The 13,787-nt window shown below is 39.4% G+C and overlaps 1 protein-coding gene across 2 annotated transcripts in view; it reads right to left on the bottom strand.

Annotated features, from left to right (window-relative positions):
* Positions 1 to 13,787, bottom strand: part of RSU1 (Ras suppressor protein 1) — a 107,371-nt gene that overhangs the window by 56,609 nt on the left and 36,975 nt on the right. For both annotated transcript variants that reach the window (XM_074574562.1, XM_074574560.1), the window contains exon 8: positions 7,642 to 7,774. In XM_074574562.1, the coding sequence (XP_074430663.1) occupies positions 7,642 to 7,774 (133 nt within the window). The remainder of the gene's footprint in view (positions 1 to 7,641; positions 7,775 to 13,787) is intronic.

The following is a 13,787-nucleotide window of genomic DNA, read 5'->3' as shown; positions in this document are numbered from 1 at the left end:
TATTCTAAACTTTGTATGAAAGTTCACATCAAAAGGAATGGTAATATCAGTAGTTAGACCAATATTTATATGTGCAGTATCTGTATCTGTCAGATAGATCAGTGATAGCTTTGTTTTTATTACATATCCATCTTAGTAATATATAAACACAAAAATACAGAGATACTGTTTTTCTTGTTTATCTTTCAACATGGGTTCCAGTTTGCTCTTCTTTAGGGAAGAGTTACAGATTTGCATGTAAATGTTGTCTAAAGATGTCAGGACTCTGAGTCATCTATTGTCTTTGTTGGAAATAATGTACTAATATATTTATCAATTTTTAAAATACAGCCAATAAATACAACATTTGGTTGGAATACGAATCAGTATTTTCATATAAAATATACAGTATGATGCCTTTGATACAACAGAACCAAACGTAAGTGACATTTTTATATTTCCCCACATCAGGTTGATAAAAGACTTTTACTGGTTAATTAAAATTTTTTACTGGTACGTGATCAAAATGTGTGAATTAGGGTTGCTAACACGTGTTTATTTCTTAGCTACAATGGATCTTGTTTCCTACCATCCTTTGAGGGAAGTTTAATTTGCCATGAGTTCATCTTCACAGGAAATGCAGCATCTCAGAGAATCCCACCTAAAGTAGATCACTGAGGTCATCTCTTTTTCACTACCTTTACCCAGTCTTTGAAACCACCCTAAAATGCATGAGGTCACAGCTACCACTGGCACAGATGATGCAGCCACGTCAGGGGCCAAATGGTAAAGGTGCCAGGATAAAAAGTCACTGAAACATAGAAGTGAACTCCAGCAATGGACTGTTGGACACATACGCCATCTTATTTCTTGTACAGGGCCCAGGAGAACCACACTGTGCAAATGAGAAGGGTAAAGTCGTACTTACTAAAAGTTCATCTTATGAGCACATGCACAAGAGCAATCCCTCTAGGAACAATGAGAATACCTGTTCTAGAAGTATAAGTATTTGTGGAGCTGAACCTAAGAGAAAACTAATGCATGAAGCCTTCTATTCCACAAATTACCAAAGAATACGGGTGATAAAAGAAAAGAAAAATAAAGAAGGAAAGTAGCATTTATTATGGCCTATTTTTCTTAGCAAGGCAGGGTAGAATCACACTATCCAAGTTCTTTAAATCTTCATTGACCTCTGTGCATCATACAAACAGCTGAGGCATCTAACCGTACTCCTTGGAATCAAATCAACGTTAGATGGTTAAAGCAATTGGTCTGGGTTCCTCTCTACGGTCTTTATTTCACCCAGAGCCTCCAGAGCACTTACATTCTAGTCTCACCATTAGAAATTACTCCTGAGATCATACTGTGCTCAATTCTGTTCTTTTTGGTATTGTTACAAGATAAGATAATGACTGGATAATACAAGAAGTTATTTAATTTTACTTAGAGACTGCCAGAGAGAAGCATTCTCTCTATGTATGTCTTCAGCCTAAGTGGAGAAAGGAATATGATGAAGATTTTTATAACCCCAAATTAATTTTTCCTAATGAATATATAATTTATATAGTAACCAGTAATTATTAGGTTAGTAAAAATTTTTTGTCATTTTAAACTATTGCCCAAAACTGCCACACACGTTCATTTAAACGAGTTATTAAACATAGAGATACGCAAAATAATCTTTTGCCTCATTTATATTAACAGACAACAGAGCTTTGTCTCCCTTAGTGTCAATCGCACTGTGCAGTTATCTTAATATATGGGGGTGGGGGTCATCTGAGTTTTTCACTCAAATATCAGAAGACATGAATACAGAAGCACAAAGGTCTGCCTGCATCACAGACATGCCATCCTCTGCCACAAGCAATCACATCATAGACTCCTGCTCAAATTGATCAGCGCTCACTGAAACAAACAAGATACTGGCCTTCATTGCTTCTGTCAGAAGGCTATTTCTATCAGAAGGTTATCACCTTGCTCCCTTAATAATTAGAGACTTTCCTTCAAATACACAGTTGAACAGTTTATTTATATTTGTTCTTATGTCCACCATTTTTTTCATGCTTTAAATGAAGTCTCTTCTTCCCCCTCTACATCCCAATGACAGCAACGATCTCTGTTATCAGTCTTCGCTTTGCTGAATGAACCAAATACCTTTTAAATCTCCTCTTGGCTCTTCATTCCTATTATCATCCTATTATCCTTCCTCACTTTGCCTGTTCCTGTCTGAATTCATCTTTCATGAACGTGACGACCAAAACTGCACAATACTTCCTTTTCTGTACTGGAAAATTCCCACTCTCTTAACGCAGCTCTGGAGACCGTGGTTTCTCTTTCTCTTCCCCTTACTGCAGCATATCACACCGGTGGCTCACAGAAAACCTGTAACTAATACACCTGAGTCCTCTTCTTCATTTGCCAATTCTTGTGTGGTGTGCTGATTGTCTTCTGTGCGGCTAGCTTTGTGTCATCAGGAAACGTCACTTAAATACTCCTACTTTTTGTGCTAACATACAAAAAAATTAAATTCTTCAGGTCTAAGACCGTGCTGCCCAAGTAACACTGTTCCAGGACAATCTCACTTCAACCTGCTGGTGCCTCCATCTCAACTGCTGGCAAGTCCCACTTCCCCAGTATGCTTCCCCACCACCAACACATGGATCTTTCACTTGTTTGGCCTCTTTTCCACTCTGTGATAGGTGGCTTTACTGATCCTCTTCTTTACATCTTGGATAGCACCAATCACACAGATGAAACTGAATAAGCTTAACAACTGTGGAATAAGAACAGGAGTTATTTCAAGATACTCTTTGTCTTCTAATGCATTATTCTGAGTATCTTGCCAGTCTCCTCTACTTGTAAAAAAGAAATGCTGAAATACTCTTCGTTAATATAACTCAGAAGAAGAATCTCTTACTTCATGACCTGTGTCTACTGCCCTGGAAGCAGCTGCTACATAATAGTGGGGGTCCAGTTCAACAATTCATTCTCAAGAAGAAAGGTGGGGAGATTGTCTCTAAATAGATGACTGAATCAAGAGTGGATTTTTCCAGACTGTCACTGCCGATGAAATGAGGTTTTCAATTACAATGCTTAGCACAGAGCAGCATAGGGAAAACCTACGTTCCAATGCTGCCAAGCGATATATGCTCAGCATAGCATTTATCAAACCATTTCCTCTGCTAAGAGTTAATGTGTCAGTCTTTAAAATGGCTTGCTCTTTTACCACCTTTCCTGATGGAAATGTGAAAAGTGCAACTTACTTTCTTTCACAAAACATCTTGGTGAGACTCTTGACTCCAAATCGACTGCCTCATGGGGAAAACCTGCTTTCTAGAAACTTAACAAATGGTAACTGCTCCATCATAATTCTGCCTCACTGGAATAAGGAGGTCAAAGCATGAGACAACAATCATTAAATAAAGTGTTAAAAGGTGATGGCCGGTTTCAATGGCAGCTTAAAAATGCTAGAAGTCTGAATGCTACTCTGACCACTCAGGACCTAGCAAATTATTTTGTTTTAGCTGAGATATACTATCAGTTGACGATGACTGCAACAGACTCCACTGTGATAAAAGCAAAATCACTACCCTTTCTGTTACAAGAACAAACAGGCAAAGAGCAAGTTTCACATGAAGATTGATCAAGAGCACATGATTAATGCCAGAAATGTACCCAAAGAGCAGCTTTCTGGATTAAGTTTGCTGTAAATGTCAGCAACCAAACCCACCCACTGGTACCGATTGCACCTCTCAGCTTTACCTCATCTTAATCAAATCACTAATTGTCTTGCACTGATCCTGACGAGCATCACAGGATTTCTGTTTTTCATAGGTGCTTAATTCACTGTTTTCTTTCAAACGTTCATGTCTGTCTGCACTTGTCTAAGTACATTGTAGCCACTAAATCATACAATCCATCATCTCTTTGTCAGTACCCCAGACAGAGAAGATCCTCTGAGAATATGCTTACAACATAAAGGTCACTTTGAAAGTTGACTAAAGGCATGAATAAAAAAAATAAAACATTTAGTTAAGCCCTTTGAGGAGATGAGGTTGCCATTACCCTTTACTGTTTGAGCAAGTTCTTCAACTGCTTTTCAACACTATCATGACACCACATGGGGAGTTTAATGGCACCTTCTGAGTATATATAGAATCAAAGCCAAAATTCAGCTTACTAACTTAACTTTCAGAATGTCAGTATGGCAGTCAGAGATTAAGAATCATTATATACTTGGCAAACTGACCTATTTCCAAAGGATGCCGTCACAGGATGATACGTGCAGTGGGCATATTTTAGCCAACAAAAGCTAGCAAAGTGCCAAGAGCTGCTGAATGTCCTGTTAAGAATTAAGAGCCCCTCCACACACATTTTTTGCCACAATATACGGCCCATCTTTTTGTCATCATGAATCTGCCTTGAAAAATGAGGGTTGAAAAAAATCACCCAGCATCATTTCTCATGAAGGGTGAGGAAATTAAAGGAAATGAAAGAAGCTACAAAGTAAGAAGAGTTGAATCTGAGGGTCCTACTGGTTAACACGCTTGTGAAGTGAAGTGCAATTCCAGTTTTATACTTGCTGCTTCAAAACCATGTAAAACAGGAGCGTTGAAATGTAAAAGTATGTGAGACAAATGACATTTTATCTTTAGACGTAATCATCCCTCATAGGTGTCATCCCTACTTACCAATTAATCACTACAGCATGAATATCCTAAGACAAGGCTAAAAATGGAGTGTAATTTTTTCACTAAATAGGCCTGAAACAGCCAGCCCATTTCACGGAGGAAAGAAGAGGTTGGTGATCTATTTGGTAGTTGCTCCACAAGTGCAACCTCACAGAACCTGAATGGAAATCTCCAGTCATAGCATGCAGTTATGGCTTGTGCCAGCCATCAGTAGAAACCTCAAGGTTTCGTAATGTGACTCTAAGTGCACGCATTGCCAAGACTTAGTGAATTATGACTTTCTGGCTAAGATAAAAACTGAGTAAATATGATGTTCTAGTCATTGCAAACATAAAATAAAACGTATTAGCATAAATCACTTAGTGAAACATAACTTGCTAAGCCCCTGAAACTTGGCACTTGTGATTGTATGAGCATACCCTCTGTCTCAGCTAGTATAGACAATGTTAGGCTTGTAAACAAAGTAAAATCAATATTTCCAATCAGCCAGCAAAAGCAATGGGCATAGGGAGCCAATTACCATCTCTGGAGCTCACAATCCATCTACCACATAGATGTATATTTCCTGGTTTATGAAAGTACCTGAAAGTAAACTTACTGATCTGATTGTCAGCTGCTAATGTATGTGAGCTGTTCTCTCCTCTCAGTGCTGCAAGTGAGGTTATCCAAACACCATTCCATCCAATCATCCATTTAACTCTACTGCTTGGTCTCAGAGTAAAAGTTAAGCTGTCTGGGTCTATTACATGTCACAAGCTGATTTTGAAATTTTTCTTTTGGCGGAATGATCCAAAAAACCCCCAAGAGCTCAATTTTGCTTAACTCATGACATTCATATCTCAAGCTTGTGATTTGCTTAATGAGGAAAAAGACACAATAGCAGGACATAGGCTCTGAAAGAAAAAGGAAGTTGAAGAAGGTGTACAGTCGTTAGCAGGAAAAGATCAAAATTTCATCACATAAAGTTTTCATTCTCTCTGTGTTCACAGCTTATTTGCTTTTGTGCAAAAAATGCTACTAGACCAGTAACCTAGATTATGCCATTGCTTATGAGTTTTAACACCTAAAATCAAATGCAAACAGAAAAAAGACTGTAGCAGGTGGCATCCAAGTAATTCTCAGATCACATATTTAGAGGTAACCGGAAATAAAAAGGACAATCTTTTTTCAGCAAGAAAATTCACAAACTCTCTTTATAGCATGTGAAACAAGTTCCATCAAGAATCAAAACAAGTTGCTACTGGGATTCTAATGAAATTATACAGATATTTTTAATCTATGGTTTAAATATAAAACAGTTATGTGCTGAAAATGAATACATGCCATATAATTATTAACATCTGCATGTATTTGGTTTCCATCACTAAACTTTGAAAATCACGACATTTTAACTGAATAAGATTCTAAGATCAAAATAGAAGCCAGGAGTGAGCCATGGAAAGATTCTTTATTTTTCCCCCTATTAACAGGGGGAAGTCTGATTTTGCTTACACTGTTAACTATACAGGCTTCAAATATTTACTGTGGACAAAATCAAAATCAGACCATTAGCCAACAACACCGTCTTGCTAACAGTGTCAGCAAATAACAAGACAGCAAACATCATATGGCTAATTTAAAACAAAGAGCAATAGTTGAGGCAAGTGATGAATTAAACTTTAGTGTCCTCCTGATGCCCAGAGCTGTTCCTGTGAGAACTGCATGGGGGTCCCTGATCTACATTGGTCAAACAGAAATATAAAATTGGCAATAAAAAAAATTTACAAAACATTATAAAGAAACCTAAATGCAGCTACACAATGGACTGTGGGGAAGGGATGGTCTAAGGCGACAGACAGCTGCTACCCTACACCATGTCTGTAGTACAGAGTACTACTAGAAGACGGGTGTTGCAGCCTACTTAAATCTATGAATAAATCTATCTTGAGAACACATATTATAGCATAAATATCAGGACACTTCTGAGACACGCAATTTTTGTAACCACTCTCCCATCTGTGATCCTTTTCACTTAAATTCTGTAAATGAAGAACAGCCTACAAAAGCCGTTGCTGGATCATTTAGTTTGATACAGAAATTTACATCTTGGTTACTTAATTGGAATCCCAAAACCTTTACTTGTGAGTACTCTCCTTTCGTAACTGAGTTTAGACAGCCACCATATAAAAAAAAAAAGTCAGAAAAGCTTCTAAATTATTAAAATATATTTTTTAAATAAAGGGGAAATGTGAAAACTAATTTTCCAACCTAGAGGCTGTATTGTGTGTCATACTACCTACTGCTTCTAGAAGACGGCATCAAGGTTGTTGTGAGAGACGTAAAAATAACTTCCCATCTGAAGTATTACTGTGGACTGGTAACATGGAGATTTTTATTGAAAAGAAATATTTCAATTCAGGGAATGATTAAAGACATTATTTCCTTAACAAATGCTTAGCATTTGTACATAGAATTTTGAATTAAAATGGAGAAATCCCAGCATGAGGTTTATTTTTTTCCACTTATACTGTTGAAGAAAGTATCAGTATTCGAATTACCAGGGTTGTAGACTTGTGTAAACCAGTTCAGATCAAAACAGGTTTAAATTCTGGACATCTCTTTCAAAACGTAACAACTTGCATCCAAAATCATTAACAAATATCTATTTAAATCTATAAAACCTTACTGTACATACTTAAAATTAATACTTCTCAAAAGCTTGCAATGCTTGCTCATTTACATCTCTCATGTTACTTAATAGCTCTTGGAAATGAACAACAAATGCAGGACAACATCAAACAGTCTTTGCGCTTTCCTAACATGTCTGAATCACGTTTATTTACCTTCTTGTTCCCAAAATTCCTTAATACCCTGAATACCAAGCTACTGCATGGATTATGAAAGAAGGGTATAGCTGATAACACTTTGCCAAACACACTACAGGAAAAAAACCCAACACAGCTACAGTATATAAGCAACATGTAATACTTACTATTTATATGTTTCTGAACGAATGTATTCAAAAACATGAGATACTCCCAGCTGGAATTGGTCAGCAATAGGGGTAACCCAAGGATTGTTCTCTGCCTTGAAGACTTGCTTTTGACCAGTCAAATCCAAATTACCTGAAAGGGATTAAACAAAACAGCACGTGAAAAAAAATCTGAAATATGAAAAATTTGAAAGAAATATCTTGCTGTGAATATAAAACTTTTCATTCATTTCAGAGAGTACAACCATAATAAAAGCAAATATTTCAGTCTTAGCGGTGAGGAATAGGAGGACATAGCAGTTCCCACCATGATGGATGCAGTTCCACCCTATTCATTTCAGTGCTACTACCTATTGCACAGCAGGATTGAACTCAGCCCACTGTATATAATATTTATTCATCAAATTAGTTTAAAGCAGGGCTTAATAGTGCATAGCTGCTGGGTCCTCTCCACCACAGCTTGCAGGAATGAAAGGAGGTAGGAGTTTGCTCTGCTGAAGCTTAGGCATTGCAAAGCATTTCTCAATCACTGCTCCAAGCACGTCAACAAGTGAAGCCCAACAGGATTTTTGCCTTCCCAGTGCCCAACGTGGTGTTTATACTGAGATCCTACCGCCGATCTGTGGTTGTAGTTCTCTATACCGAGAAAAACAAAAACGTCATTCTTGCAACATGACAGTTTTACCTATTTTGTTGACAGGAAGACTTAAGAGACCTATTAGGGGCTTGCTTGAGGTTTTTTTGTTTGTTTGTTCCTTTTGTGAACGTTTACCAGTCAAAACCAAAACAGTACATGCTCTACTGAAACTCCTCATTGGCTATGGATACAACAGGCTGAATTCCAGGAAGATCTGGCCATTGAAATATTTTCTTGTGTTCCATAAATTAAAATAAGAAATCTGTGCTACCATTTTAAATTTATTTTTGTGAATTTTACGATGAAGAAAGGTCTACCCTCCTCCCATAAATGCAAAGTAATAAATAAATAATAATAAAAAAAAATCTTTAACCATGGGAAACAAAACTAAAAAAAATTTACAAGGTTTTGAAGACTGGCTGAACCAAGCTGTCAGAGAAATCTGTAGTCAACCTGACGTGCTAGCATTCCAAAATTAAAGGCACTCATGTAAGTAGCATGAACACACACGCATGCTACGGGAGCTGCTGCAAGCCCGGTGCTTGCTGGCCGTTTCAGTGCGTGTTCTGCATTACAGCTAATCCTCGACCTGTTCCCCTCCGTAAAAAGGGTTAACACAATTAGAGTAAAGACAGACCATTATACCGTGTGAAAGGATGTCATGCATGTCATATCAGCCTATCAACAAGTTACCATTACCTTAGCGAGCTCATCTGTCAGCTGTCTGAGGCCCGCTCTGAGATAACAACAGGCAGGGCGCCTTCGCCCCTCTGTCAGTCAGGCAGCAATTGCCCTCGCTGCCTCACGCTCCACTGTGCCTCGTTAGCAGCCTCGCGCCCATCTCCTTTATTAAGAGACTCGGCAGCCCTGTTCTAACAAGGATCAGGAAGCAGGATTAAGTACTGTGACAAAGAGGACCTAATAAGCTAGAAGCCGGTGTGTCTAAATCCATGCTGGCTCACGGCGCAGGCTCACGCTGCTCGCTATTCAGTTTTCAGGCACGGGCCACCGGGGAAGCAAGCCAGCACCGTGATTAGCCGTAACCCTCTGACCGGAGCCACTATGAAGATCATGTATCACTCAGGGGCTCGCTTTGCAATTGCAAATTGGATTTTCCATTTTATTACCTGCAAAAAAACCCCACATGCATTGCTCTCCAAAACTACCAACACTATAATTACAGCTCTGCATCAAGGTAGAATGATCAATCTGTGTACAACTAATAAATATAGTTATTGGGGAGGCAAGCTTGGCCCCACTGTGGGTCAAATTGCTTACAAAATTGCTTACAGGATTAAGTCACACATTCCCCAAATCTCAATAGCCAGAGTCTCAGATGAATCCTCTAGTCCCGAGCTGTGACAGAGATTTACCACCCAGGGAACGCTGCCATATGTTTCCATCCCTGCAGCACAGTGTGCCCACTTCCATTCCAAATACCACATGGCCCATTTAAATGTAATTGTAATAAATACTATTCTACTAAAGCCAAAGAAATCTTACAGCAAAGAGAGGACTGCTCAAGCAAAAAGAACTGTTGGTCTCCATGCCAAAGTAATCACTTAATTTTCCTCCGCTGTCTGTTTTTCCCCAAAACACACCAGGGGCAGGTACAAATATTACTTTTTACCTTCAGAGGGACGAGGCAGACAGAGGCCCTAAGGGTAAAATTAATCTAATTACAGAGGAAACTGAGGCACCTGAAAGTCCAGCATCCGCACTGGAATCCACCCCCTCCCTGCCCAGGACGCCCCTCAAGGAGCCCTGCCAGCAGCAGCTGGCCCTGCAGCCTGTCCCACTGGCCACCTACAGCTGGAGCCAGAGGTCAGCTGCCACCTCGCAGCCCAGACTTTGAACTGAAGAATTGTTGCAGTGCGAAAAGGAAGAACCCGTCGTGGCAAGCACCAGGCAGAGAGCAGGTGCTCCTCCGCAGAGGAGGAAAGGAGGGCTGCCACACCGAAAGGAGGAAGGACGGGGCACCCACGCTTTAAGCTCTTCCCTCCAAAATTCCCATCTGTAAATGAAGGATAGAAATGGGCAGAAGATGAAGCAGGGTAAGAAGTCACAGAGAGCCTGCCCTGCCTCATCAGCACTAGGGAGGAAACAGAGCCTTATGCTCCTGCCACAAGGCAAGCCACTTGAGAACAAAGAAGCCGTATAATTAAAACTGAGACAGGAGTGACCTGTTTCCATCCAGCAATCACTGCACATTACTTGGGGCCGTATCCTGCTGTCCTTTCTGTACTTACAGCTAAAACACCCCTGAATCAAGGGCTTACCTAATTCTGCTCTGGCTGCAGGACACGCAGGAGTCCCAAGCACGAGGCCAAAGTCTCAGTAACATCTCAGGAGCAGTACAAACACTCGGGAGCCCTGCATGAACCCTTCTGCCCCTGTGCACCAAGACAAACCCAGCAGCGTGGAAGAGATCACCAAACCCGCCTGAAGCAATGGCTCTGGTACCAAGCTGATCGCAGGAGTGCTGTGCGAGTGGACACCTTGCAGATGTGTCCCTGTCCCTCCACACCACCAACAGTCTCCTTGCCTACGTGGTTTTTTAGCTGTGCTAAGAAACACTGTTATTCCATCCCTGCAGCACTAGAGTCATGGGCCAGGGAAAAATGCGCCTTCATGCATATTACCTAACAGCAGCATCAGCAGAAGACTATCCCCAGGCCTTTAGGAAATTTATATACTGTTCTGCTACACAGATCACATCAAATCCCTCAGATATTTTTAGTAAGCAAAATACAAAATTGCCTCTAGTAAAAATCCAGTATTGAAGATTCAATCACAAAATATATTAGGGTTGGAGATTTCATTGGTCATTGCTGGTTTGATGTTTCCATGCACATCAGCCTATTAAAAAATATTTGTTTATCATCTCTAAAACTTGGCACAACTAGTAAAATTGTATTTCTTCATAATGGACTTAAGGTTCTTGTTATTTTGCCATACTGAAAGAGACGAACTCCACTGAAACGCATTACAGTCCCATACCTCTGGTACGAGAGGAGGAGAAGGCTATCCTTAAGATTAGTCAGTGCAGCCCCTTTCCTGGATCACAGAAATGTTTTTCAAATTATTTTTGAGTGCCTCTAAAATTATTCTTATAAGTAAATAAATAAATAATCAAAACTATATATCCCAGAACCCAGGTCTAACATGCTTGAAGAATTTTCTAATATCTAAGCCTGGATGATACTTTTTTAAGCTTTCTATCTTGAACGGGCATAGATTTCCGAGTAGGAAGAATGCAAAGTGGACATGTGCTGCTACGAGTGAGCAGATACTGAAAAGAGAACAGACTCTGGAATAGAGAAGAGTAGAGATAAAGCTCTAACAGCTGACTGCTGTGGATGACCTGCACAGAATGACCAAAAGCCTTCTAAAAGGAGTCAGCTGTGTGGTCTTAGAAATACCTGATATTGGCATTTTTTTCTCTGTCTCAGCACTCATTGTATCTAAAGATGATCCTGAACCATTAAGTTTGATTGGCGTGACTGAACTCCTGTGTTTAACCCACCTTAAAAGCCACATTGTCCCTATGCCCAACTAGTAAGCTGTGCAGAGCTGGAAATTGTCTGCTGACCAAATCCCTTGTTAGCTGCCACCCGGAAGCTACAGTAAATAGATCTACACCAAAACAAACCCTTGAAAAGTCAAGGACAAAATCAAAGTATGCATATTTTTAATTTCCATGTATTCTAACTTCTGCCAAATACAACTTATCACTGCTTAAATTCAGAGCTCCCACGGCCATGGGTGGACAGAAGGGACATCTCGTATGACAGTGGGCACATCCTATCCTGAGTGAGGTTAAAGGGAAAAGGAAGCTACCGTTTCCCTGCACCTCCCTCAATAAATCTGTCCTGCATTTGATCTAAAACATGATAGTTAATGCTTCTTGTTATTTTCCTTCAGTGCTGTTGAAACAAAAAGTGGTTTGTGTGAACATTCGTATTTTGCTCAACTGCCTGCAAAGGTCAGAAAAGAGCTCATAAAAATGAAATAAAATGCTGCCTCCCACAGTCCTGATTGCAGAAACTGTCAGAGCCAGTGATAATGCTACCTATCACTTTGACCAAGGGTGTCTCCAGACTTCCCAGGCTCCTCCTGACCATTAGATTTAGCCTGCAAGCACCTCTTAATATGCAACTATAAGCCCCTCATCCTCTTGTGATGTATGATATATGGACTGTATAATATTTACCCAATGTATGTATACTTAAAGTATAGTAAGATATGACAACTGTACGCAGGCATTACTTCAATACAAACAAAAGAAAACAGAATGAACACAAACCTGACTTGTCCTTTCCACTTGAACGCCCCTTGGCAACACTTTAAATACTTTCAAAAATTAAAAGGTGAAATAAAGTAATTAAACAACTCTGACATTTGAGAAATGAACATTGGCATTCAGCATAAGAAACATGATCCTAGCTGTAAAATGCCAGATCAACGCTTCTTTGTAATGGTTTAAATTCATCCCTAGTGGAGCTTCATTAAAATCCATGGAAATAATTTTTAGCCTGTTGTCATGGTTTAACCCCAGCTGGCAACTAAGCACCACTGTAGCCCAGCCAAAACCAGCACACCTGTACACTGCTGAGTTTCACATCTGTGTCTGGTTAATGCTCTGACTCACCTTCCAGCCTACCCTCTACTGCACTGACCTGAGGGGGAGTCCTCAGCCTGTAACACGTCCCTTCAAGCCATTCCTCTCAAGACTGCAATTTAAATGTTCTTTCCCTTTACAACACAAAGGTCTTGTTCTCTCACTGTCGTACATAAGGACAGGAGGAATGAAATTAGTTTTATTTCTTTATTTTAGATATAAATACCCTAGAATCCTGTTTTATTAAAGGCTAAGTAAGGGCTCAATCCGCTACACTAAATTTAAACTTAGGTTATATGTAAAAATATTTCTGTCCTGGCTTGTTTTAGATTTACTTTACGCTACAGGGCTTATAATTTTTATTACTTCTGTGGCATGTGCTTTGTCTCCATAGAGAGAGAAATTTGTTTAAGCATGGGGTGGAAGAAATATCATGACTATTATGTCATAAAAATGACAGCAAAGCAATTAATTGTGAATGATGTCTTAAAATCTATTTTAGAAAATGAAAATATATACCTATTTCTATACCATGGAGTGTTATCAAAATCAAATTATTTTTACACCAATCTTAAGCACATATAAGCTGTGCATCCGTAACTCATATCATTCCTACAAACCAGTAAGATCATCTCTGCTTTGAAGACCTCTCACTTTTGAAGGATTAGTAACAGATGAGAGTAGATTTGAACAGTAGTTACAAAGGAGCAGCAAGACAAGGGAGAGCAAAGATTTCTTGTACATAAGTGAAGTGTGACTCAATCTTTTTCGAACGCGCAAAAATATTCATAGAAATATTCCGTATGATAAACAAATCTACAGCTCCATAGCATATGTTGGAAATATACATTTGCTTATTGATGAGTTTCTATGCACTAAAAGAAAACG

This window comes from Larus michahellis, chromosome 2, assembly GCF_964199755.1.
Source record: "Larus michahellis chromosome 2, bLarMic1.1, whole genome shotgun sequence".
NCBI lineage: Eukaryota > Metazoa > Chordata > Aves > Charadriiformes > Laridae > Larus > Larus michahellis.
The sequence above is the reverse complement of the archived record's forward strand: the minus strand, read 5'-3'. Positions and strand labels throughout refer to the sequence as shown.